The following is a 26,874-nucleotide window of genomic DNA, read 5'->3' as shown; positions in this document are numbered from 1 at the left end:
GACTCGGGTCGATTCTTATCGTTGAAATAATATATAAAATACACTTTACTCATTTATAAAGCGAGGTTTCCTATGCACACGTGTCCTCCAGCCGATCACACGCAGAGCTAGTAAGCACCTTCCCCCCTCGTCTGACTCATTTGGTCTCGTCCATACTCGCTTAGGATTTTAGTTGTGTGTTTATGGCATCGTATTCATTCAACGGAAGGTGAAAGTCTGCCGGTCTGCGCTAGCGTCTGATATCAATGGCTTTCAGGGCTCATTTTATTTGAATGTCTGGACTTTATATAATTTCTCCCCTAAGAAACCAATGATGGATATCCTATGGATTTTATGGACATTACCCTCAGTCCTGGCTATTGAAGGTAAGACATATCTCCCCGTGTTTTGCGAGTCCAGCATCTTGCCGACAAACAGAGTTTACGGTCACGGCACGTTAGTTTTGAATGCCATCCAAGAAATAAGATACGAAACCGTTTTTCGCTAATTAACAACTGTGGAATGAGACTCGGAAAAAAATGATTTTTTTAAGGGTTACATTCTCCCTGACAGGAACGTATTCCTTTGGATAGGGCTTGTTCTGTCAAGCAAACTATATCCTAGTAAAATCATCAAGGGTGGCTCATAAACACATTTATTTGGCAAGCATCAGATAAATGACTCTGTTGGAAAAATAATATATTTATCATATTTTAATATGCAGTAGGAGCATTAAAACGGCTATTTCACGTGTAGGATACGTGTGTGTGCGCGAGTCATGCACGAGATTCTCGTCCCTTATTTGTTATCATTTCTAAGGTGAAATATAAAACTCAAACCACTTCTATATGCATGCTAATCTTATTTTTCTCTGTTAATATTTCTTTAACACATTCACGTGTTGTTTTGAGCTTCCGTGCAGCGGGTATTCAGAGCTGAAATGGTGATGCTGGACTCAGCAAGTTGGACAATGAAACAGGTTTCAGTGAGCATACAATTACAAAACAACCAGATACAGTCCTTTATTCACACTTACTGACCACACTTTCAGTCCGCGGCAGTTTGAAGGGTCTGTGTCCACTGAATTATGCTCAATGAATTTTAAGTAGGCATTGCTGGTATTACAGGAACCTCTTGTGGTTGTAGTTCTCAAGTTTAATGGTACTTGAGTGTATTGTCATGTAATGGATGAATTTATGCATACACAAATCTGGACATTTAGGCTGGACATTTTAAAACTAAGTCGTTTTATTTATGTTTTTGGGATAAAGGTTTTATCAGATATTTAGCATGCTCAACACACAGTAACAACAGTGTAGATAATAAAAATAATAAAAATATCATAAAACAATTAACAAATTTGGATACTCAGGCACAACTGTGTTTTAATTAAATAAAATAACCAGCTCTGCAGGACTGCTTTTTCTGTTGCTAGTAAATCTTTCTTTTAAAAAAAATAAATAAAAAATAACAAAATGGAGCAGTATAAACCATAACATTATTATAACTTTTTACATTTATGTTGTACTTGACTTTTCAATTTCAGATAGTTTTGAATATTAATTTGACTAATCATGTCAATTGAATAAAAAGGTTAAAATGTTGAAATATTTTCAGTGCAAAATGTAATTTAAATTGAAATGTGGCAGACTTTCAATAATGAGTAATATGTACAGTAATTCTAATATTAATAATAAAAAAATAGAAGCCTGGGCCTTTAATGAAGGAATTGAAATAATAATAACAATACTAAAAAAAATGTTTCTGATTGAGCACTAAAAGGTTTTTTGACCTTTTCTTTTTTGTAATGTAAATTTTGTGTTTGTCACTGTCTTCATTCTACATAAAAGTATAAATGATGATTTTGTTCATTGTTTTCTACATTTTCAATATTTTGTAATGAGTGGATTTTGACAACTATATACAGTATATTTCACACTCACCAGAATTAACGATGGAGTGTGTATGTATGTGTGTGTGTGTGTGTGTGTGTGTGTGTGTGTATATATATATATATATATATATATATATATGTGTGTGTGTGTGTGTGTGTGTGTGTAAATGAATGTAATATTAGTCATTATGTCTTAATGTTTTTTCCCCCCCTTTCTAATCAAGATTTTGTTATTTTTCCTTATGGGTCGCTTAATCACAAACCCATGAGTGATTGGTCGATACACATTCTAACTCTGACTGTCACCCTAGTTTTTTAGCCAATGGTGTTAACGCTTTGCACTTACACATGAAAAATTAGAGTTGAAAAAGAGGTCAACGCTGCCTCGACCTTAAAAACAAATTGATGGCCGGCAGTAGTGGAGATGGGTCTGTGAGATTTGACGTCATCTCAAAGCCTTATACAACAGTGTTTATTCTCCTCGCTAAGTGTGTAAATTCTCTTGTAATTTTAGATGTTTTATTTCGGTTGTGATGTGGTAACTCAGATACGTTTTGCTGCCTGTCCTTCTGTGTTTAATGTATGTGTACTTGTCTGTGTGAAATATATAAAACGTATCGTAGTGAAACTCAAGATATAAGATTCTGTTTCTCTTGAGTCTGAGATTTCTTTAGTATTAGAATAAAGTGCATCAAATGCTTTATTTCAAGCCCAAGCGGTAATTGCATTAGTGAATTTAGTCTGATTTTTTTATAATAGGTGACCATAAAATATTGATCCGCTCTTCATTGTGTTTTTACATCAGATGATGCTACCAGTCTTAGGGACTTTGAAGCTTCCCTCATTTTTTTATTTAAAATGTTTTAATGTCAGCTTGCGTTATGCAGATGTTTGAAGTCACAGTGTAATTTAGTATTAGTTGTTGTGCCTGTGGCACAAGAAATGTATTTTGTGTCATTTCTCTATTTCAAAGTCAGATTTTGACTTTTTTCTGTTCTGCTTTGTTTCTCAGTTGCTTCAGTGTAATTACACAATGCTAAGTGTAGGATTTTAAACAAATACATTTAAAAAATATATTTTTTACTGTATCCGCTGGATTTGCATTATGTGATTTACATACTGTATCACAATTAAATGCTTGATGGTTTTAAAATGCTATTAAGCAGGTTATCTATAGGGCCGTGGTCAAGCTGCATTTTGTTTACCACATCACAGTTGGCGTCTATTGTAAGTAGGACACCAGTCGTACAAAAGATTCCTCGCTATTTCAATATTCCCAGCATGCATTCCATTTTGCTGTCATAATGTCATGATACAACGTGACTTCTCTCTCATCTTGAGACGTCCCATATGCAGCTGCGTCTGTTCCCATACTGTATACAAATATCTGAATGCTGATTATATATTAACGTGCTCTCCAACATGACGAAAATGTTTAGACATTTGTCTTTAGTAAGTTTGCGCATAATATCTACAACCTTGTTTTGTTCAAGAGTAAAAATAGCTTGTACAGCTGGGTTTAATAAGGGCCTTGATGATAATGTAGTATTACAATACTATTTTCATGACTTGTGTACAGGAACATTTTCTTTTTAGTTTCTGCTTTTTGTAATTTATCGGTCAGTTCATCATTGTAAAGCTATCAAAATATTTCATTTGAATTTCATTTGATTCTCAGAATTTTCTTTTTTTTTTTTTTGCTCATCATTTTGTGCTAGTGCAAAGTTTGTTTCATCTAAGCTTTTCACAATCTATTTCAATAACACTAAACAACAGAGAGAGGGATAATTAAAGCTATTGTTTGTTAACATAGCCATTTTAGCCCTCATATCAACACTTCCACTTTGAAATGCCTGCCAAGTTTGAATAATCTGCTTTCAGATGTAAATGCGTCCCGTCCGTTTCTAGCTAAACACCGAGTGTGGGCCACTGCAGCATAAGCCGACACATAGCATTACAGTTTTTCATGCTAGTAACAAAAGGCAGAGCGTGGGGTGGAGTGGTGGTGATGGAGGTTCAGAAACAGGATTAGATAGAAAGTAAAGCGAGCGACTGCTCTCAATCCTGTGTTTTCTCAGTCCGCTCAATGAGCAGATGCAGGGAGCTCGTCTGTACGCCAGCCTCCACAGTGGCGTTCACAAAGAATATGCCTCCATTCAGTGTCTAATCCATGCTGCCCAGGGCCCAGCTATTGTCACTTTGCATGCAAAATTTCAATTAGTGCTGGTACCAGTTGTTTCTCAAGTGAGATGGGTGTCACGTTTCGAGGGAACGGCCGAGGGCTACCTTGACCAAGCAGAAAGTCTGGAATAGCAGAAAGGCTCATGGGAAATGGGCTTTTTTTTTTTGTTGCAGAAATCCAGCAGCTTTCGACACAGCATGCTATCTTTGACAGTGTTGGACTTGGAGGTTTTTGTTTCACGATTGTGTCACTTCTGCACTTGCTGTGTATCTTAAGCAGGTTCTTGTGTTTGGCAACTGCCTGTGCACTCGGCTATTTAAGAAATTTACAATCTGTTGACAGTCACAAAAGTCGAGTCAGTCTATTTAATAAAACATGTTGGGTGGGGTTTAACTTGTCTTGCTATGTAATTATGACTGGCAGTTTAGCAGAATTTTAAATCTAATTTTAGCAATGACTGCCGAACTTATGCTCATTAGTCCCCATTCCAGAATTTGACAATATCGGTGTGATCCACTTGCACTGAATCTCACATTATCTGTAATTATTTGCATGTAATATACAGTAGGGTTACTGTGGTCTGTTCAGCACTTTTCTGCAAGTGTGTTGAGAGTGAAACTCCCTTTATACTCCCTCCCTATAGAGGTGGATCAGAGGTTCTCTTTACCACATTCCTCCCTTCTGGATGAGTCCGAAAAGTAATGTCACTCCATCCAAAGAAAGGGACACACCGCCAGTGAAGAAGAATTCTATATCCCTTCAAACCTCAGACTAAGCCTTGAATCATAGTCTGCGTTTAAAATTAAATGTTAATTATCCCAAATTTTGATATTCAACCAACTTTTCTCCCAATCATTTTAATGCTCCACCAATTATACACTAGGCTGATTCGTAGTTATTGAATATTGCTAAATACCTTTTTGGTAAGACTTTACAATAATTTTCCATTTGTTAACTATATTTAATGAATTAACTAACTTTGACAATGAGCAATACTTTTGTTACAGTCTTTATTAATCTTTGTGAAAGTTACAGCTGTTCATTGATGGTCCATGTTACCTCCATAATGTTAGGTCTAATAAATAACATAAATGGATACAACTTTTCATTTTAAATGTTGCAATCAATGCTTAGCAGGGTTTTTCCTGGCTCTAAATGAGGCGGAGGAGTGTGTAGACATTCTTTATTGTTAAGAAAACACTCCAAATCTCATTAAAATAACAAACCATATACTATTGTATTGTATATTGTTCCCAAATTCCATTCTATTTTTTCTATTATCTTTTGTAATGGTTAAATTTAGATTTTATTAATCAAAAGCCATGTCTAATTAATTAAAATCACGGAACTTATACAATGTCACATCAGTTTATTAAAAAAAAAACAAAAAAAAAAAAAAAACATGTTTAGGGCCCCTTGAAATCTTTTATTTTCTGTGTTGTAGCATGTCTAATTTTATTTGAATGCATAAAAACAACTTGATTTATTCACAATTATTCTTAAAATAGCCTTCTGTGTTGTGTATTTGGTCATCAGACAAGGGCATAAAACATTTTTCTTTCAATTATTGAAAATTACACTTTTTTGCAAACAAAGAGGATTTACTATTAAAGGGGTCATATGATGCGATTTCAAGTTTTCCTTTCTCTTTGGAGTATTACAATCTGTTTGTGAATAGATAAGATCCCTTTAGTCGCAAAGACTAAAGTCTCAAACCCAAAGAGATATTCTTTTTAAAAGTTAAGATTCATCCATGCCCTCCTTGAACAGGCCCCCACATGTCTACGTCACTCGGCCAATCACAACGCACTGGATCAGAGTACACCTCACTTTTCAGAACGATGAGATTTGTAAATATCAACACGTTCAGAAGGCCGGGCTTAGAGGAGAAACAATAATGTTCAGTATGTGGAAAATAATGTGTTTTTGAACCTTTAACTGCATAAACACATTTCATTACACCAAATAATGTTATTTTTTTAGCAACATTATTAACATATTATATATGTTATTTTTCCAAATATGAACTAAAAGCTCTAGTGACCCTTGCACGTGACTGCCTGCCTGAGTTTTGTCGACAACCAGAGGTTTGCACAACATTTGGCGTAGGCAGCCGCCTCATAATTCTCTATGCAGGAAAATCCTGCTTAGTATTTTGTTATTGTTAGTTTATGTTGTTAACTGTTATTAATTAATGTAAACAAATGGTACTTTTAGTGTTACTGAAAACTACATTATTTTTCCTAGCATTCTAGTTTGTTCTTTGACATCAAATTGATAACTTCTTCTTGGTTCCTCTGACTACCAACCCTGATTGACAAAAGTAATTACAATTTATTCTCTTACTATATATGATTATTGAAATGTAAGATAATGGCCAGGTATCATATATTTGGCACTTAAATTCACATTTTGAAGTTGCCCAAATTAGTTTTTTCCCCCCACACATGTACAATAACCTATGGGTTGCAGATATCAAAGGGGAAAAATGAATCGATTGAAATTGCATTTCTTCTTTTAATGCTCATTTAAAAATGTCTAGCTTGTGCTTATCTGAACAATGTCTGAAACTTTGTATTACAAACACTTCCTGTGTTTATTTTTTTTGCTCTTCATGATGAATTGCTTGTTGTCTCAATGTTGGGGTGGATAAAAAAAATATACTTAGCTATTTCTATGCTTGTTTACACATTATCTCAAAGCTGGAGAACCGTATCCTTTACTCATAACAATAACATGGCAGTTTTACCATTACCTGAGCTTGGCTGACTTTAATGTTTGTGTAGAGAGAGGACAAATGAGGGTCTGCTACAAAATACGAAGGTCATGTGGGATTTTCTAAAACAGCTAAATGATAGCTGTGTTTTTCTACGTTGAGGTGATAATTGTTTCAATCTGCAGTACAAGACGAGGCTCAGGCAGTGGTTCAGTACAGAGCTAGAGAGACTTTACATATACATATTTTAATCACGGCATACTTAGATCATTTAATCTATGTTCGTGCATAGATTAATGCATCCTAATCAATCTGTTTATTTACATCTAAGTGCTTACTGGTGGATCAGAATGGCTCTTTCTCATTCCCATTGGCCTAGTTTGCGAGAACGTTTATCTTTACTGTAACCAAATGCAGAGGAAACTGTCTCCTGCAATTTACTAAGCATTCTGCAAAACACATTCAAAATGAAATATGTAGGCAGTCCTTTACTCCTTTGAGCTGTGAGCAATGCAATTAGTCATGCATATGTGAGCTTCCATTGTTCGGTCTATGTTTTTGTAGCCATAATAATACGCCCAGTTAAAAGGTGGTCTTGGGGGATGAACATCCCTCATACACGTCATACTGCAAGTGATCCTAGACCTCAAGCATGTTGTAACATCACATGGAGTATGTTGGATGTCACATTTATGATGTTGGAGTATTTCTTTATTTCTTTATATTGATTTTTGTTCAGTTCATATAGACCCCTGAATGTGATTTTTACTGTACATTAGGCTTGTGGCACTGGGAGTAATTTAGCTAATTAAGTTTCAGTTGTCTTTAGGGTCTAATTAAAGGAGCATAATTGCATAAAACCAGACCTTGTCTTGTGCAAGCAAGACCACTTTAACCACTGTTACATGACCATTGGTATTTTTGGGAATCGAAAAAAGTTTAACAAATTAGTATACACATCAATCACTTTTTAATAGCATTTGTGATAGCTGCAATCCTATGCACTTGATACTGGAATATTGGATCATTGTCACATTCACGCAAGTAGCCAATTATAAAATTAGGGCAAAGGAACAAACAAACAAGCAAATGAATCATCCTGCCTGCACCTGTGATGAAATGCAAATGATTCTTAGATGATGTCATTAGTACTAACTTTTCTATTGATGTCAAAGGCATAATTTACTATTAAATATTAAAGTTCAACATTTACTCACCCTCATGTCATGTCGTTTAACCTGTATGATTTTCTTTCCAAACAGTAAAAGCCAATAGTTTTATTTTTACTTAATTCTGTTTTCCATTAATTTTCTGGATTCCATTTTAATTGTTTCATTAAAAATGAATAATCCCAAGCATCTCTAAAGAAATTAAGAATTATTATTTTAATTGTCATTATTTGCCCAGAAATACTTTTGTGTAGTATATTTATATTTTTCTGCTAAATAAATTCAGCTAAATATTTATTATTATTTTTTTCTTGTAAATATTCCTAATTAATTTTTTGAAATATTATTTCAATGGGTTGTTGTGGAGACCTTTAGTTTTGTATTTGTATTTGTTAAGATGATAGTTTTTCTCAAAAGTAACAGTAAAATGCTGAAAACAATGGGAGCATGGTATGTGTATAGTAAACGAAACTGTGCATCTGCACCATTTATTCATGCAGAACATGCAGGATTCATATTTAAATGGTATTTTTACGAATTAATATTAACTGACATTCGACGTTATACAGTAAATTAAATTTTTTTATGATTGGACTCCGTGATTCTGTCCGCGTTTTCTGCATCGCGGAAATCATAAGTCCCTAGAAAAAGTATTAGAGGTTTGGAATGACACGAGGGTGTGTAAATGACACTTTTCATTTTTGAGTGAATTTTTCATTTAAGAACAATTTTCCTGAGCTAAATTTGTGAAAATGTTGTGTTCTTGCAGTAGGTCAGACCTTGTTCGCACAGACTATTAAACATCTGCCTTCCATCAAGGCGTTCAACAAACACAATTCCTCTGAACTGGCGCAGCGCTGCTCTGTGTCTCCCAGAGTACAGTCTGTCTTCAGAGATAAAGACAGGCTGATTGCATCCTCATCTGCATCACAAAGGGAAGCCGCATTCACCTGAACTGCTGCACACACTTGACGTCTCCTGGCATTTCCGCAGCCGCAACGTGTCTGCCAGGTTTTGACTGCATACATCCTCTCTCTCAGTCTGGGGGGCTGACGGCTTGACTTTTACAGGCTCCTTGGGGATGTGACCCACGGTCCTGTTATAACTCAGCCTGATGTTATTGCTTTCATCCTTGTCAATGGCAAACACAGCAACGGTCTCTGACCACTGTGACGCTGACTCTTCCATTGCACAGGGCTGGGTCACAACATGCACTCACAAACGGAAAGCTCCCTCATCCTAGAAGTGAGTGCAAGGGTCTCTGTTAGCCACAGGATGCCTTTCTGTTTTTTCACTGCGCCCAGACTCCTGAATGCTGTGATGGATGCCTTGCAGTCTTTGTCCCACAGAGGACTGTACTTGTTGAGAGGCGAATTCCTGCTATTTTCATAATTAAACAAACTGTGAATTCTCTGCATTCCGGTCAATCGAACTGTAGGCAGGGGAATAAGCAGCCAAGTTGGGTTAATTTGCTTAAGTATAAACATTCATTGATTGCTACCGCAGTATTTTGCCTTGATGCCTAATCCTTCCACACTAGTGCTGAATTACACTCCTCACTTGGTTGTTTTCTGCAAGAATCAGACTAGTTTGGCAGTGCAATGTGAGCTGGAACAAGCGCAGTTTTGGGCTATGTGTCAGCCTCCTCCTTACAGGATTAACACCCGGACTCCATTCCCAAGCCACCTGTGACTTTTTCATGGCTAATCTAAGTTTGCATGCTACGGCCCCTGTGGTGACAGAATTATGTTGAAATAATATGTAGGGGGTCCAATTGCCACTTTCCTGTTTCGCTTAATAAAGTACAATTTGAAATTAAATACAGCTATTTGACTTCCCTTTGCTTGTGTAGAAATTCTGCATTAGTGGATGCCCAGGCTGTTTTTGACAGGCCGAGCTAATCAAAATTACCTGTCGCTGAAAAGCTAAGTGCACCACAGAGAAAAAAGTGTTACCATGGAGCTATTTGTTTGCATATAATTGCATTAGCTTGGCACCGAAGGAATTAGCAGAGATAATTGAGCGATTTGGCCCATAGCTGTGACTTGACTGCACTCGGAAAGGGCGGGCGGGGTAATCCTCTGTTGTATTCCTATTAATTCATAAGTAATATGAACCCATCAGAAAGTCTGTGATCCTTTGTTGTTCTGACTTGAAGTCAAGATCACAGCATCATAATAGATGGCATGATTAAATCTTTATGAATTGCTGAATGTTTATGAATTGTATGTTTCCTTACAGCATCTACAGTGAAAAGCCTCACATCGGCCTCTAGAAAAAAAATAGAATACAATAATTTCAAGCTGGAATTGAAGGTGATTGGATCAAGAAGTTGTAAGCCAAAGGCCAGGGGTCACAGCAACAGAAGAGTAATGTTATGTTGTATTATGTGTTAAGCAGCTGCAGTCCAATTAGTTAAGACTGACCCATGGTGGACTGCTTTAACTATTCTTTGAATTATCTCTGTTAAGCACTGTGGTTGGGTTAAGCTTAGCAAGGGGCAGCAGGTGGGTGTGATGGTCAATACAATCTTTTTTTTCTTAATAAATGTATCTAGACATTGAAACCATCTTTTGGAACCCTCCCAAATATTGTCCTATGTACAGTCATAAGGAGACCTGCAGTCAGGGTCCAAATCTAACATTTACCAAGTGCCAAATGCAAATAGAAAATGGTAAACCTGCCAGTTGGCTACTGACCTTATTAAAAAAACGTTATACTTTTTAGAATATGAAATAGTATGCCTAGTGTTCCTTTAGCTCAATTGGTAGAGCAGGGTTGGGGGTTCTATTCCCCAGGAACACATGATAGGTAAAAATTGATAGCCTGAATGCACTGTAAGTCGCTTTGGATAAAAGCGTCTGCTAAATGCATGAATTTATTTTAATTTAATTTAATGTTCATTGCTTTAAACCAAGCTATAAAATGAAAACAATCACATGCCTTCATGTTTTTGTGTGACAGATGCAGTTTTATGTATGATAGACAGAGAGTGGCTGATCTTGTTTATAGTTCTGTTAGTGATGTCTTGCTCTGTGTTTTTGCGAAATGATGGTAAATACAGTTTCATGGCCTACTTAAAAAAATATTTATGGCCATGCATTTTGTCAGTTTTACCCATTTACTGGCTGGGGTGGCAAAAAGTTAATTTTGGATCCTCATCAGCATTCATTTATTCAAAGACATTCATTTGACGTTCCAAGAAAATATGGATAAAAGATGTCTTTCGAACGACAAACAACTCATTATCTGAGCTTCAACACATCAATTAGAGTGCAGCAGCAACAATCAGTGGGAAATATAAGGCCTCAACAATGAAAGGTCATTTTGTTTCTATTTTCAAATGCAGACACATTTAATCGGAAAATAGCTTTTGGAATCAACTCTTCAGAACTAAAAGGAAAGGACAAAGAAAACACATTGCCAATTTTTTAATGTTATTATTATTTGGAGTGTGTCCGATATAGATTTTTCTTTTTAGTCAAGTTACTGAGATATGTGTCCGCTGGGATTGGTTAAACAATGTCTGGAAAAGCTGTATCCATGAAGTAACACTGCTTGCAGAAACAGGAGCGCAATATGTGGTATAGCAAAGAGTGATTACTATTTTCCATACCTTCCACCAGCTCTACCTTTCAGATAATAATCATCATGGATCATCCAGGCAGGCAGCTGGAAAATCTATACAGCCTCCCAAGGGAATAAATGTGAAGAGGAGGATGTGACTGAGGCGGTTTTATGAAAATGAATAAGTCATGTGATGGCGTTAATGTGCAGAATGTTATTTTTCACACTGCATATGTTGAATGCCATTTTATCTGACAATAACACAAGATGTCATGTGCATGGATTTAGCTAGGCTGTCAGTTCGAAGCATTACCCACAATCCATCAGCATCACGCTCAGCCACAGTGACTGTGCAAATACACTGCAGGGCAATGACTTTTACGCTCAGGTCATATAGAATAATCTATAAATGAGATCGATTCATTGTGGATTTTATCAGTGTTTTCATTGTAGACATCTCTGCCACCTGCGCTGTTCATCACGAGTCAAGTGTGCCTAATCAGTCTAGGAAAATAAACAATACCACCCAGCCAATTTCCCCTGTTTATGATACCCCATCCCCATAGGAGTGGCCCAGCATATCAATTACAACATTGGGCGACCTGATTTCTCCTTTGTTCAAAACCCTTCAGACTCAAAATTGAGAAAACACAGCTCTGTGTTTGATGAACGAGACTTACGCCGGCTTGACTGTCATACGTTTAGATCTTTTAAGACTTGGCTCTGTTAAGATTGTATTAAGGTTATTCTCACCCTTTAAAACTCCTTCCTTTGATTTCTCGCCATGTGCCGTTTAACTAGTCCAAGTAAGTAATTTATATGAAACAGAGCTTTTCTTTGTGCTCCCTTTTGGCAAGGTGGCTATGCGTTATATTAATCAGTCTAGGGGTTATTTTTTTTTAATTATTAGCTAAATTAAACAGTAGCCGTTGATTAAGCGAGAACATAAATCTGCATCTGATGTTTCTGGTGGGCTTAGAGTGAATTATTAAGAGCCGCCCCCAAAACTCAACATACATTGTAGAGTCGATGACATGAAGGCGTCTTCCCACTGCAGGCCTGCCTCTTGATACATCTGCGCTCTCTCTGCGGCCTGTGGTGATGTGTGGCAGACACGTTGCATGTATACAGGAACCATACGAGTAAGTCGATGGCCTTTTTCTCATCAGAGGGGCCCGCCTCATAGAGTGATTGGAAAAACGTGTTCTTGATTACACAGTTTGAGTACAGAACATGTCAGGGTTTTTACCTAAATGTCCCTCTCCTCTATGTGCTGCTAGGGTTTTGAGTGATAGGGCTGGAAGGGCCACTTATTCCAAAAACCCCTTTTGTCGGGGATGAAGAATGGGCCCATGCTTTTTTTGAAACATACCGCTCTTTGTGGGGACCATATGGTTTGGGCTGTTGCGTGGTGATATATGGCTGCCGGAGCACCTGCAGGATCAGACTGGGAGTTGGATTAGTGCATGAGGTGTGAACACCAGGTCAGGGGCACAGCTAGCCTTTGAACTACATGGCCACACCTCAACTGTATCTGACATATAGTCAGGTGACTCAAATTATCATACCGATTATTGCTCATTATGCTTCCCTGTTTAAGTCAAGTTAAATGACTGATGTGCTTTGTCTTTAATTGCTGAAAATTGTTGGATAGCTAGCACCGAACATTTATTGACATTCACATATTATTGACATTTACGTTTTGATAACGTTTGACACCTTTAAACTTTTTTGGATTTGTATCCTCAGCCCTTTGCCAAGATGGCTGGCACACTGATGGCCTCCATACTTTTCAAAAGCTTTTGAAATGGTAGCAAACAGATTGTGCATCTGTCGTTTTCTACCGTGGTCTGCCAATTTGTTGCTGCCTCATACAGACTGCTCATTTCATACAGTGGTATAACCTATTGCTTTACAAATCAATCTGAAAGCCTCAGCTCAGAAATTGTTCAATGAAGTAAAAAGCCTGTAATGGAAAGGGAAATAACAACAAAAAAAGGAGGCTTTCTTTTTGGTTGCAGATTTGGTTTATTTTTAGTGTGTAGCCGCAGATTTATCTTGCACTATTAACTTCATACTTAGGAATAAACAAACCATTAATGATGTCTAAAGCATAACTTCTGTCTTTTAGAGCCTGCAGATAAGTTAATACTACCCCAACAAATGCCACTTTAAATAAAAAACCTTTATCACATTTGTCTCCATTGGACCATGTGTCATTGTTCACTTTAAAGAAGATGACTGAAGTTTATGTAGTTTGATAGACCTAGGAAAATTGCATTTTTTGACAATATAAGTGTGAATTGTCTTACTTTTCAATTGTAGTCAGTTGTCCAAAGTGCTGAGTCAGCATCAAATAAAGATTTAAAAATAAAGCACATACTGTTGGAACTTGAAAACAAATGGGAAAAAAAATTAAACACTGATCCAACAAAACTCAAAAACATTGAAAATATTTATTGTGCAGTTCAAAATGGCTTTAAAATTGCATCTTCAGACTTTTCCCTTGAGAAAACTGCTTTTTTAGGCCACAGTTGCTTATTTATTGGTCATTGTTGAAATGCTGGAAATGAAAAAGCCATGCAACACATACTGAAGTATAGGTCTGCAAAAAAACAAAAAACAATTATAATAGTGGTGTTCATCTACATCTAAGCTTTTGTTGACCACAGACAGCCATTATGACATCCCCATTAGCTGAATCTATAAATTTCCGGACAATGATGTGCTGACATGCATGCAACAGTTGGCATATGGTAGCTGTCCATCATTTTTAATTAAGCAGTTAAATATCACTGTTCATGTAGTATTTGCAGCCCTCTAGACACATGTCCCATTAGTCAGATATATTGGTCAGATACTATTTTTCATGTGTTTAACATATGTAGTTTACAGCATCAGACACTGCTGCCTAAAGTCATTAGAAGCCAATGAGCCTTTCTCATACGCATTTTAAAAGCAAACATGTGCTTCACTGCACAAATGTACTCTGTTTGTGTATTCAAGACTGTTTCCACGATGCAGTGCTCTATGAAAAAAACCTTTTTAGAAGGAAAGTCACTTATTGGGTCATTTTTGATTTTTATCAGCCACATGTTACTTGCCAACAGTAAATTGCATTCAGGTTCTTCCATCCAAGTCATCAGTCAAGACTATTAAATAAAGACCTTTTCAGACCAGACAAACATTTGTTCACAATACTCTCTGTAGAGTTCAAAACGATTGATTTCACATTGTTGATTGGTTCAGTTTTACAAACTTGTATCATTTCTATAAAGTTCCAGTATTTGCTATTTAACGGTTCTATTAGAAAATTAGCCACACATTCCAGAATAATCTGATCATTATAGAAACATAAGGGGCTGAAGTAGAAAGTCAAATAGAGTAACCCTAGCCTGAAATCTTGCATTTTAAGAAATGTTACTTAAAACAATGTTACTTAAAACAATGTTATTTAGCCTTTTTATAAACTGTTTTTCCTTTAAGGACATTAGATGGACATTAGTTTGTTTTTCCAATACAGTTTCTGGAGGCATTTGTCAGGAATATAGTTTTTAAAGGATAGCTAGTTCAGAAATGCTGGCATGTACATGCATACACAAAATACAAATTGATTTTCTTTAAACTCATGCAGCATCAAGTGGTTCAGATCACTCTTAATGAGCTTGATGATAAGCACATGTCGTTGGCATAGATCTTCTGCACGTCATAAATAATGCCTGCTTTTAGAAGGCCATGTTTTTTGAATAATGGATGGAGACCTTGGTTGGCAGCACTCCTGCTTCTCCTAATGGATCCATGTTTAACCTTTTTATCCTTTGGCAAGTTCAAAACACTCTAACAGAACATTCCGATGGGAAGCTGGCAGCCCAGGGAAGCTAGGGTAAGGTTGGTCTTTTCTAAATTCAGGGAGCCTATTGTTTAATGGTCTGGTTTACACTCCACTCGAGAGGTGAAAACTGCTTCAGGTGTGAACACAAAGAATCTACTCATTAGATTTTTTCTTGCACTGTTTTGGTTTGCTGCTGGCACCCTCTAGATGGCATCTTCAAATCCTTAAAACCAAGAGAAGAGAAGAGTCTTAAGCTGCCTCACTTGAGTTGTGTGGCTGGAGGGCAATGCTCAGTGACCTCTTAGAAAACACAATCCACTACACTCCAAGATGGGCACTCAGCTGCCACCTCAATCTCCATTGTTGGGTCTCTATCCACTCTCTGTTCTTTGGAAATCGAGCTCTTTTCCGCCCTCTCTTTCTTTCACATTCAGTCTTCTAGGGAGGAGAAACAGGAGACCGATCTAAGTGAAACTGCTCCGTTGCTTCTGTTTTTTTGTTCTCATTCTGCTTATGTAAAGAGTGAAATATTAACAGGGCTAGGCCGATGTGGCTGGATCAATGCGAAGGAAACATTACTTGTCATTCTGCTTTGTATTAAGACCTCATCAGTGGCAAAAGATTTAAGAGCTTTGGCTCAAGATGTCGGTTTAGAACCGATTTCGCCCAGGGCCATCGAGGAACATGTGTTCGCTTTGAGGGACTGGAGCCAGATGTGGGAGTCTTAGTGCTTCAGGTTTCCTCTCACCTTCCATGTGTTAAAGCTGCCAGACAGGCAAATGAACCAGAAAGGCAATTGCACAAAACAAAGGAGAGAAAGCAAGAAGGGAAAAAGAGGAGGGGACCAAAGAAAGAAAGAAAGGAAAAAGGCAGGCCCTGTTCGTCCTATGGGGTTGCCACATTCCCAGTCATGGCTGTAGAGAATTGTATTTGCGCGTGTGTCAGGAAGGATTACAGGTGGAGAATGACAATCATCCAGGCTCCGCGGCAAACCTGCCTGCTCTTTCTCGTGTGTGTGTGTGTGTGTGTGTGTCAAGCAAAACAGCGGAGGGCCTTCCTCCTGAGAAAGGTTTAGACGCAGGGTTGAAATCCTCCTCTAGGGAAGGGTGGTAAGAACACGCACTGTTCGATCAAAGCACCCTGTGAATTAATTAACTCACCATGCATTATTCAACACATTTTCAACCGCTATAGTCATAATAGTGTTTCTCCACTCCTCTGGGGAACAAAAGAACCCACATTATGTCAGATAATGCAGAGGCATCCGTGGTCTCCAGAGGAAACTGCCCAAAGATTTTTTTCTGCCTGTGAAGTGCAGTCCTCCTGTTTATGAAGAGTTGGGCGGTTCTAGCACTTTATCACCGAATTACATATTTTCATTTTAATATTATATATTTTTTTTTGTTCAGATGTTTACATTAAGTTATGCTATGGGAAAGATGAAAATTCACAATTAGCTCAAAAACAAAGTGATTAGTCTGGCCAGGCAGGGCTATTTGTCTTTCTGTGTGTTATATTCTGTCTTGTGTATGAATTAAAATTCTGATTTAGCATTGTTTTCAGTAATGTATACATGCATAGTTATTAATCATTCTCCTTGTTCATCTTATTTATATTAGTAGTCCAACCCCAAAGAATAGTGTATGATATTCTCACATTTTACACACAAACACACACACACACACACACACACACACACACACACACACACACACACACACACACACACACACACACACAAATGATTAAATATCCTCTGATAGGTCTACATTTTTATAAACGGAATATATTTACCTTTCACAGCCATGCTGATTGTATCATGGCAGATTCACAGAATGCAGTCTAGTTTTTGTCAGTCTTTCTTTGATGGGCAAACAGCTAGCGTCTGGTTTCTGTTTCAGGTTCACTGCCTTTGACACGAAGGAGGAAGAGAACATAAAACAAAATCAACAGGTTCCTCTCTCATCCTGGAATCTCTTTTGCCCTGTCTTCCATTGATAATGAGACTCAGACATCACCATGTCCATGTCCAGAGAGCAATAGATTTATCAGCCTAGGAAATATTTTGTAGAGGATATGAATTCTGGATGAGAGCTCTTGACTTATTCATACAGCTCAGCAAAGAAAGGATATTGGCATCTCGATTCATTTCTGAGAACATAATGCTCACAGCTTTTTGGTTCTTGTCCAGAAAAAACACCTCCCTTTGTAAAGAGTAATTGAGAGTCTTCTTCATGTGTGGTATAGGTTTTCATTTGCTAGACCTATGCTAAAAGCTTTTCAGTATTTTTCAGTGACAAAGTAAGCATTTTAAAACTCACAACTAATGAGTTTTGGCAACAGAATAAAGTTTGCCCAATTGTTTCACCCTTTGAGGGGTTAAACTTTTTCCTTGTTACTCATCATCCACTTCATTTTGAAGCCTCTGAAAATATTTACAAATTAATTCCTCTCATGTTAAATGTAAGACCTTGACGACAGCATTTTATTAATGTCACAAGTTTCAGTATGCCGTTACTTCTGTGTTTGTTGCAAAAAAGTTGTGTTTGCTCAGGCAGCTTGAGTAATTGTTCAGGTGTGTGTGCTAATATGGTGTGGTATGTCCTCATATTTCTCATAATTATAAGACAAAACTATGGGTTTTGCACTCTTTTTTGCGAATTGCACAATTTTGACACTTTGAACCCTAATGCCAGGCGTGTGCCAGGTTATAATCAGTAGGTTATCAGTCAGTAGGCTACATTCGTCCTCGAATGTTTTTAACTGCACCTGTGGGTTCTTTTGCAATGTAGAATGAGTATAAGCCAAAATTTGTTTAAATTTTTTTTTTTTACTCAATTTTTCTTACAGCATATCCTCATGTGTATTATTTAGTGATGAATTGGCAGTTAACGACTGAGCCAAAGGACAAAACTCCAGTGTCTTTCCATATTCCACTATGTTCTTCTCTCAACTTGCTGAGAGTTGATACTGTACTTACCTCTCCCGTCTCAGTGTGTGCACTCAATCGATGTAGCGCGCAGCGCCACTATGCTAGCTTAGTACCATTAATTCCTTAGGATCCAAACAGGTTAATTTATAAGCCTAAGCTAAATGGCAGCATAGTAGGGCCGTGCGCTACATCGATTGAAATTGGAATATAGAAAGTAGGGATGGGCATTCAATTAAAATTTCTTAGTCGATCGTCGGGAGAATTAAAGACCGACTATCGTTTAATCATTAATATTTTTTATAATATAATTAATTATTTAATTTTTATAATAAAAAATGCAATGAATACAAAAATATATGTTTTTCCTTGGTGAGACCTTTATTACAAGATCAACTTGTGGCAGACAGTTAAACTACGTTCAAGCAAACCGAATATATATGCGCGTGCATATGTGGTGCTCTAGAGCAGCGGAACCTGCATCTGCGAGCCGGCGTTCTTAAACAGAGACCTCATTTGTTCCAAAATAATAATAATGATGATAAAATAATCATGTTAAACAATAACATAAAAAAAAAACATAATAATACTTAGATCTGACAGGATTTGTCAAAATGTAACTCAAAACTATCCAAGCCCGAAGAAAAGGCCAGATATTAGCCTTCCTAACAATTATGCTAACTTAACAAATTATGCTACTTTAAGCCTCGTGAAAAATAACTAACTTTAGTAACTAGCATACAACTTCTGCACGAGTCTACAGATTTTTGTTGAGAAATATAAGCATGTTGACATGATCTGGGGTCAGACGCGACCGCAACCTGGTAACCGTCAGTCCAGCCGCCGAAAACACCAGCTCTGAGGGAACTGACGTTGCCGGGATGCACAGGTACATCATTTGAGTCATGGCCGTGTTGTACTTATACACGGCATTGCAATGTTTGCAGTTAACTATTTCACTTTTTAAATCAAAATGGTCCCACGCCACACTTCGCCGTGACCTCTTCATGATTATTCTTTTGAAATCAAAACGGAAGATCACAGATAACCGTGTAGGGTGTCAAATATTGCACCCTGGTGGTAAAATGTTTAATTGCTGCCACACAGTGAAATTCATTTAATTGCTTCAAGACTGACACTACGCAACACAACCTGCATTAGATAAAAAAATTGCATTAGATAAAAAAATGCATTAGATTTATCGATAACAAATTAACGTGATCGAAGAAATTCTTAACGATCAATTATCGATCGTCGATTAATCATGCCCATCCCTAATGGAAAGACGTTGGAGTTTTCCTTTAATCAGAATAATAAATTCTTAAAGTGATTATACTAATCTTCAATAGCTACAACTTTACAATGACAAATAGGCTCAAGTTACTGTATGCATTTTAAATAAAATATATAGAGCAAAGTGTCAGAGTTGATCAATGTAATATTGACAGAGATCTTTTTTTTCACACTGTTGTGCTGTGCAGAAAAACAGAACTCCTCAAACGTATTATACAGGAGACATTTCAGGCTCTCAGTCTTTCAGTCCATGACAAGTTCACCTCGACCTCTGCCTTTCTCATTTTGTGGGCTCAGAGACGGCTGTTCGAATCGAGATAGATTGTATATGCAGGGCTCAGGTCTGGGAAATCGGGGACTCTCTGCAAACAATAATCAACTATTTTTGTTGGAAAGCAATGAGTTCTACACAAGCATACAAAACTGCTTTCTCTGTCAGCAGTGCATTTAATATGCTCATTACTCAGGTCCGTCTTGGCATACCAGAGCAGGGCAATGCATTACACTTATCAAATGTGTTCAGAGCATTAGCTGTGTGCAGAGAAATCATTTCTAGTTTTCTAATTAAGACTGGAGTTGGAATGCATCTTATACTCTCTGAACCTCTCCCCATGGTGCCTGATGATGGATGGCAAAAGAAGTGATTGACTCTTCATAGATGTGGCCAACCTTATATTACCTCTGCATTAGGTAAGCGAAGACAACTCGAACCAGATGTGTTGTTCTTTTAATTTACAAAAGGACCATCCTACGAATTAATAAGTTCTCACTCGAAGATGCAGGGCGCTTGCGCACACTTTCCAATGATTCACCTTATCCTTATCCTGTCCTTATCCTGTCCTAGATGAGCTTTAATCTTTAAAATTGGTAGAAATGAATATGATGGCTATTGTTTTTTTTTTTCTTTCTTTTACCTTTGGCAACTCTAGCTGGCACTCAACACCTCAGTTGGCACAAAAATTGCTATAGAGAAAAAGTGGAATGGATACCAAAAAGTAAGTTCAGTCAGGACTGAAAGTTGTACTTACTTGACTCTTCGCCTAGGGCGCTGGTAATGTTTCTGCTGGATCTAATCCAGCACTAGCGCTCTATGGCATACTAGCCTACAAGGATTATATGTGTCAGCCTTGTTGTTGCAATGATCTGTTTTCCCATTGATTGAGAGGAGAGAGCGCTAGAGCTTAGGGTGCTATTCATAGTAAGTGTTTGAAGTATCGGCAGAAATAGATGTAAAACCCAAGGCAGGGATTCTTCTTTTGTGTGTCCTTCCAGGTTATTTGCTTAGAGTGCTTTTTGAAGTCACGATTAAGGTGAACAATGGCCTTATTTTCGAGAATGGTGAGGCTCACGCGTCAACGTCCTAAACTGATTGGCTGGGGAGCTGCTGGATCATTTCAGCCCCATTTTGCATACAAACATGAATTCATGCGGTAAGACACTCTGGAAAGAAATTGAGATTTTTAATCTGCTCTTTTCAAGTCATTATAGACGTTTTGGACACTGACGGCTTCATGCGCTAAATGGATTAGATGTTGTTGGGCAGTGTAAGTCAGGCTACAGCTGGATTTCTGCCTGCTTTGGAGATTGGACTCTCTGCTTGACTAGCTCCGTCTCTGATGTCTTGCCGTGGCTCATCTGCACCCTGACAGTGTGGTCCATCTGCCCTGGACTGGCCTCAGAGGCTGTCAGTGCTGTCAGGCTGCTTGGAGCTGTAGATGATTGTCTGGAACATGCAACTCACTCTCACCATCCCCAGATTGTCCTCAGTATGGTATATGATGCACGGCAGTGATTAATGAAGACGCAACATCATGTCTGAGCCTTGGCATGAGCGGTTAACACACATGCTCCAGACATGTCCAAGTGCTCAGTTGGGTGAGACGGGTTCAAATTTATCATGTTCAAAATAAATATAGAAATATAAATAATTATAGGACAAAATGTCCTGTTGACTATATAGAGGCAATTTTGGTACCATGATTGTTTGATCTTTTTTAAATTAGATCTCCAATTTCTTTTTTCACTCTTAGATGTCAGGTTGATTCTAGCTATTCCTTGGAAGTTTATTTGATGTTTTTTTTTTCACTTCAAAGAAACAGAGCTGTGAGGTACAAGAAACCCAAAGCCAGTTTTAAATTCAGCACACCTCAAATAACCTTGATTAACCCTGTCCCCATCATTCGCTGCCAGTGATTGTACCTTCATTCGCAAAATCACACCAGGAACGGCCTGTGTTTTCACAGAAAGCTAGACTTGAATTTTGTCAAGGACTTTTGGTGATAAGTGAAACCTTATGTTCACACATCAAACAAATGCCTAATCATCAGTGATTTGGAGACAGATACATAATACTCGCACTCAGTCAAACCCAATTACATATTCTGTCCCGACAGAATTACATTCAAAGCTGTGACATAAACACCCACCGATGAGGAATGGGAGGGGAAGTGACACCTTGACCTCACTTCAGTGCTGATTGGCACAGCTCGCCTAAAGAATGCCTCCTGCTTTAAGTTTTGATAGAAAAGCAACAAGTTTTCCAGTGTAGCGGGAAAGATTTCAGACTTTGCCGCATTAGTTTCCTATATAAAGATATAGCATGGTCTTGCTTCATGCTGATTATAATATTTTTGTTAGTGACTTTCTGATTCCTGTTGGACAAATGTTGACCAATAGCCAAATAACTATTCAGATACTGTTTTAGCAAAATCATTAGCAACATTGTGCTGTCTAACACTCACTTTTCCTGCTTCAATTAATTCTAGATGAATACAATTTAAGTCTACATTTTTCTCACTGAATGTCTGGTTTCCCCAAGAAATATCAAATTATGTTAAGTATAATGGGTTGCAAACTGTCATTCATATAGACTTTAACAATGCTTTTAAAACTTAGCAAGGATGGATGTCTGTTTTATGAGACAAAACCCATTCTGGTCACAATTGAACATAATCTATATGTGATTCTCTCAAATGAAGTGAACAGCAGCTGAGGTCAGGAGGATTACTCTGTAATCACTGGCACTGGGCTGCATTCTAAAGCCAGGCAAGCCAACACTCATCGATTTTTGGTCAGTACAGATGCTAAATGTGTTATCTAAGAGAAGTGACCTACAGTAATTTGTGTGCCACAGAAAGACACAGCTGGACTTATTGACAGAGAGTGACTTTATTCAGTCTGAGGAGAAAATATCCTCCAATGAGCCGAACCATTCTCCTTTCTGATCTTTATGCCTTTCAAAGTGATCTGAGAAGGCTTTAAAAGGTATCAAAGAAGATATCTTGATCTCTACATATGGCTAAAATTAGTCTATGGAAACATTTTGACCATTTTATTATTCACCAGGTGAAAATCATATGTGTTAGATGTCTTAGAAAATTGGAAGCACACTTCTCTTGAACAAGCCACATGATTTATCATTTATGTCGAGTTAAATGTTGAAACCTTATATTTAGGTTTGGGGTGCTCTAAAATCTCTGACTCTCAGAAAGTGCGATAACATAAGTGATGCTTGCCTTAAAAACAGCGTTAATTAACTGCAAAGGTCAGTCATAATATTTCATAGGTTATCGTGGTGGTGGTACTAATGCCAACACGAGTGAAATGTCTCATTCTTTGGGACTCATTTCTCTGGCAGTAATTGTACTGTCAGGGGGATTCACTAGGTCGAGCCCTATGCTGGCTCTAAAGCCATCTTTCACACCACTAGAGAAGTGGCAGGGCTGCCATACAATAACTGTAGTCTAAAAATAGGCATGATGGTCAAAGCAAGAGAGGGCTTTGTGCTAGGTGCCAATGGAAGCACAGCAGGATTGCAGTATGCTCTTCTTTTGCAGCAATACAGTGTCACTACTTGTTACAGGTGTTTATTTTGAAAAGATGCAAAAAAGATATAAAGTGTAAGTGCAATTTCATTTAAATTTTTGCATTTATCAGATGATTTTTTCCAAGGTGACTTACAGTGCATTTTATGTATATATATATATATATATATATTATTTTTTTCCTATATATATCAGTACAACTTTAAACAATTGCCATTTTATATCTCTCCTCTTATCTTTCTCCTAAAGCTGTTCTTTAAAGACCTATCAGCAGACTCAAAGACACAGAATGGATCTTCTTCATGAAATAGGAGCTAATATTGTACATAATATTATTCTTTGATAAATGGTCGCATTTAAAGAGAGAATATAAAGATATATTCTAAAAAAACAACAACATGTAAGTCAATGGCTGCCAGCAGCTATTTTACCAATATTCGTCAAAATATCTTCTTTTGTCTTTGACAGAAGAAAGAAAATTGTTTGGTAAATTATAAAAAAAAAATAATAATAATTGTGGATGACCTTTTTCCTCTTAAAACCTGGCAAAACATAATAAATAAATAAAAAATAAAAATGTATATATAATTTTTTTTTTATGTCATTACATTTTTATCATAAAAACACACACATATAGGCCTACATACATACATATACATATATATATATATATATATATATATATATATATATATATATATATATATATATTTTTTTTTTTTACCACCAATACATTTCTCACAGTATGGTGTGCTAGAGATAAGGCAGGATGATGAAGACAAAGAATACAATACTTGAATAAATCCACAAAAGGTAAAGCCCAAACAGGATAGGAACACATGCACAAGGAAACATTCACAATAACCAACAAACTAGAACACAAGAGACAGGAACTAATATAGTGCAGATAATGAAGGGCAGACAGGAGAGCACAATAAAGGTGATTAGCTAATAATGAGAACAGGAACATAACCAAATATGGACACAGACGGAGAAACCACAATAAACAGTCCACAGGAGTGTGACAGTTTTTAGTTTTCAGGATTTATTTTTACCAAACTTTGTATAAAGATAATTCTCAAATATGTAATAACAGAATGATTTGATATACCATTTTCTTTATGCAAAATGTGTGTAAATGGCAATAAACAGGTTTTCTAATTATATATAATGTATATATAAACTAAATCTAATTTGCTTTTTAATGTGTTTTTGGGGCAACATGTTGTGAAAAAATAAGTGTTTTAATTTAAATGACAATTACAAAACATTTCCATAAGACTGTCACTGTAAAGCCTTGTGCTCTGTACAGACATCCAGACTTAAAACTGTGGCATGTATTGTATTGTTCACTAATTCACTAAAATAGTATGTCCTCATGTGAGGATGCACGGTCTCAGGAATAGTGTTGTAAAATGACCTGGTACTTTGGTACCAAACCGGTACAAATAAAAATATTATGGTACCAGGTGGTAACGATTACCTGGTCAACCCGGTACTTGATGTGCCATCCGAAAGGTGTGCAGATGCGCTCTCTTCATAAAAGCACTGAGGCATGGCAGCATCAAAAGGAGGAAACACACCAACACTTTAAAGAGTGTCTAGTGGTTAGAGAGTTTGACTGCTATTCCTAAGGTTGTGGGTTTGAATCTTGGGCCTGCAATACCGTGACTGAGGTGCCCTTGAGCAAGGCACTGAACCCCCAACTGCTCCCTCAAAAATGGCTACCCACTGCTCTGGGTGTGTGTTCATGGAGTGTGTGTGCACTTTGGATGGGTTAACTGCAGAGCACAAATTCTGAGTATGGGTCACCATACTAGGCTGTATGTCACATCACTTTTGCACTTTTTTTGTGTGTGTTTCCCATACAGTTATTTATTTGTGGCTCCCGCCATAATATCAAATCTGACCGTCACAAATAGATTTTCCAAAAGGCTTTGACCCTTCATTGAATAAACATGAGCACTGCACCTGTCAAAGTCGAAAAATGTCATAGGGGTTTATATATCAATGTATCTCTAAAGGAATCCAACTGTTTTCAGAAACTTATGGATGTCATTTTCATTTCATCTTATATATATATGTGCCACCACAAATAGAGTTTAAATCTGTGGGAAACACATTCTGTTATGAATATTATTAAATATTTTAATTGGAATGTCGGATTAAAATTAAGTGTTATTAGAGTAGTTTATAATAAGCATAAGAGTGGCTAATATAATAACGCTAATATAATGAGCATTAGAATATAGTTTCTTTATTAACTATTTAATGCTCCTATAACTTTTATTAGATTAAAAAAACAGGCATATTTAAATATATGTGTTGGAGAATGTATAAATGGTTAACATTGTGTCATACCAGTCAGAAAAACAGTTCTGGGCTTTTTTTTATTATTATTCTTGGCTTTAAAATAAAATATATGGTCACAATTTGGATTAAATGAAAGTATATTCAAATTTTTTAATTCGCATGTTTTAGTGTTTTGCTTTGTTACCGAAATTGGTACAGAGAACCGTGGATTTACACTGGTATCGGTACCTAATGCTGAAATGTTGGTACTGTGACAACACTACTCAGGAGGATAACTTTAAAATGTATTCAGGACAATAATTTTGCTCTCATTATATTAATAAGGCCCAATAAATCAAGGCAGAGAGGAGTTAAAAAATACTAAAAATAAATAAATAAAAATATGCATCAGTGTTTGACCACAACCATTAAGAAATATTTTCAGTAATCCCAAAATGTTTGAACAGTAATGTCTTAATAATGATTTAATAATAATAATAATAATAATAATAATAATAATAATAATAATAATAATAAAAACCCCAAGTCAGAACTGTGGACTATTATTTAGCATAAGTTTTAACTGTGCTCATAAGGGTATCGGCCAGTCTTTTTTCTGGGCAATGTGAAATGTAGTGGCCCTCAGTGAGGTCCACAAACCTGTGCGATGACTAAACTGTGTGCCATAGTGTTTTCCACTCCATTGCATGTCATCTAGGCTTGATACATCGTCCCTGAGGCAATTATGTACTGGACAAAATACTGACACAGTCTATTATATCCCCCTTTTTTTGCCAGTTCACAGCATAATGTGCCACGTCCACAACCAGACACACAAAATAGAAGAATTTCACGAGCCAACAGCTGAATTTATTCATACTAGAGGACGCAAAGGTGTCTTTGCTCTCTGTCTCCTGGTTTTATGTGAGTGGTGCGTTGGCACCATTCCAACCTGGATTCAGGCGAAAATGGTGTTCAGCTGAGTGTGATTAATAGGGTTCACCCTGTCGGTTACACTGCTTCAGCTCACACCGCTTTCCTCACCCTCCCTTCCTCCTAGCACTGATTTCTGCCAGATTAAGTCCAACTTCTATGTTCACCTGGAAAAGCGTGCTTTTCAGTCTTACACAATGTAATCTGACATGCAGTCTGTCTATGCACAGCAGGCCAGACAAGTCCCGGCTGATTTACCCCTCA

General features: G+C 37.1%; 1 protein-coding gene across 2 annotated transcripts in view; it reads left to right on the top strand.

Moving 5' to 3' along the window:
* Positions 1-162: 162 nt before the first annotated feature.
* Positions 163-26,874, top strand: part of ephb2b (eph receptor B2b) — a 132,204-nt gene continuing 105,492 nt past the window's right edge. The window contains exon 1 of one of the 2 annotated variants that reach the window (XM_026275556.1): positions 163-365. In XM_026275556.1, the coding sequence (XP_026131341.1) occupies positions 311-365 (55 nt within the window). In that variant the 5' untranslated portion in view covers positions 163-310. The remainder of the gene's footprint in view (positions 366-26,874) is intronic. The other variant, XM_026275555.1, reaches the window with a different exon arrangement.

Source organism: Carassius auratus, chromosome 11, assembly GCF_003368295.1.
Source record: "Carassius auratus strain Wakin chromosome 11, ASM336829v1, whole genome shotgun sequence".
NCBI lineage: Eukaryota > Metazoa > Chordata > Actinopteri > Cypriniformes > Cyprinidae > Carassius > Carassius auratus.
Note: the sequence above shows the minus strand (reverse complement) of the source record. Positions and strands in the feature narration are given on the sequence as shown.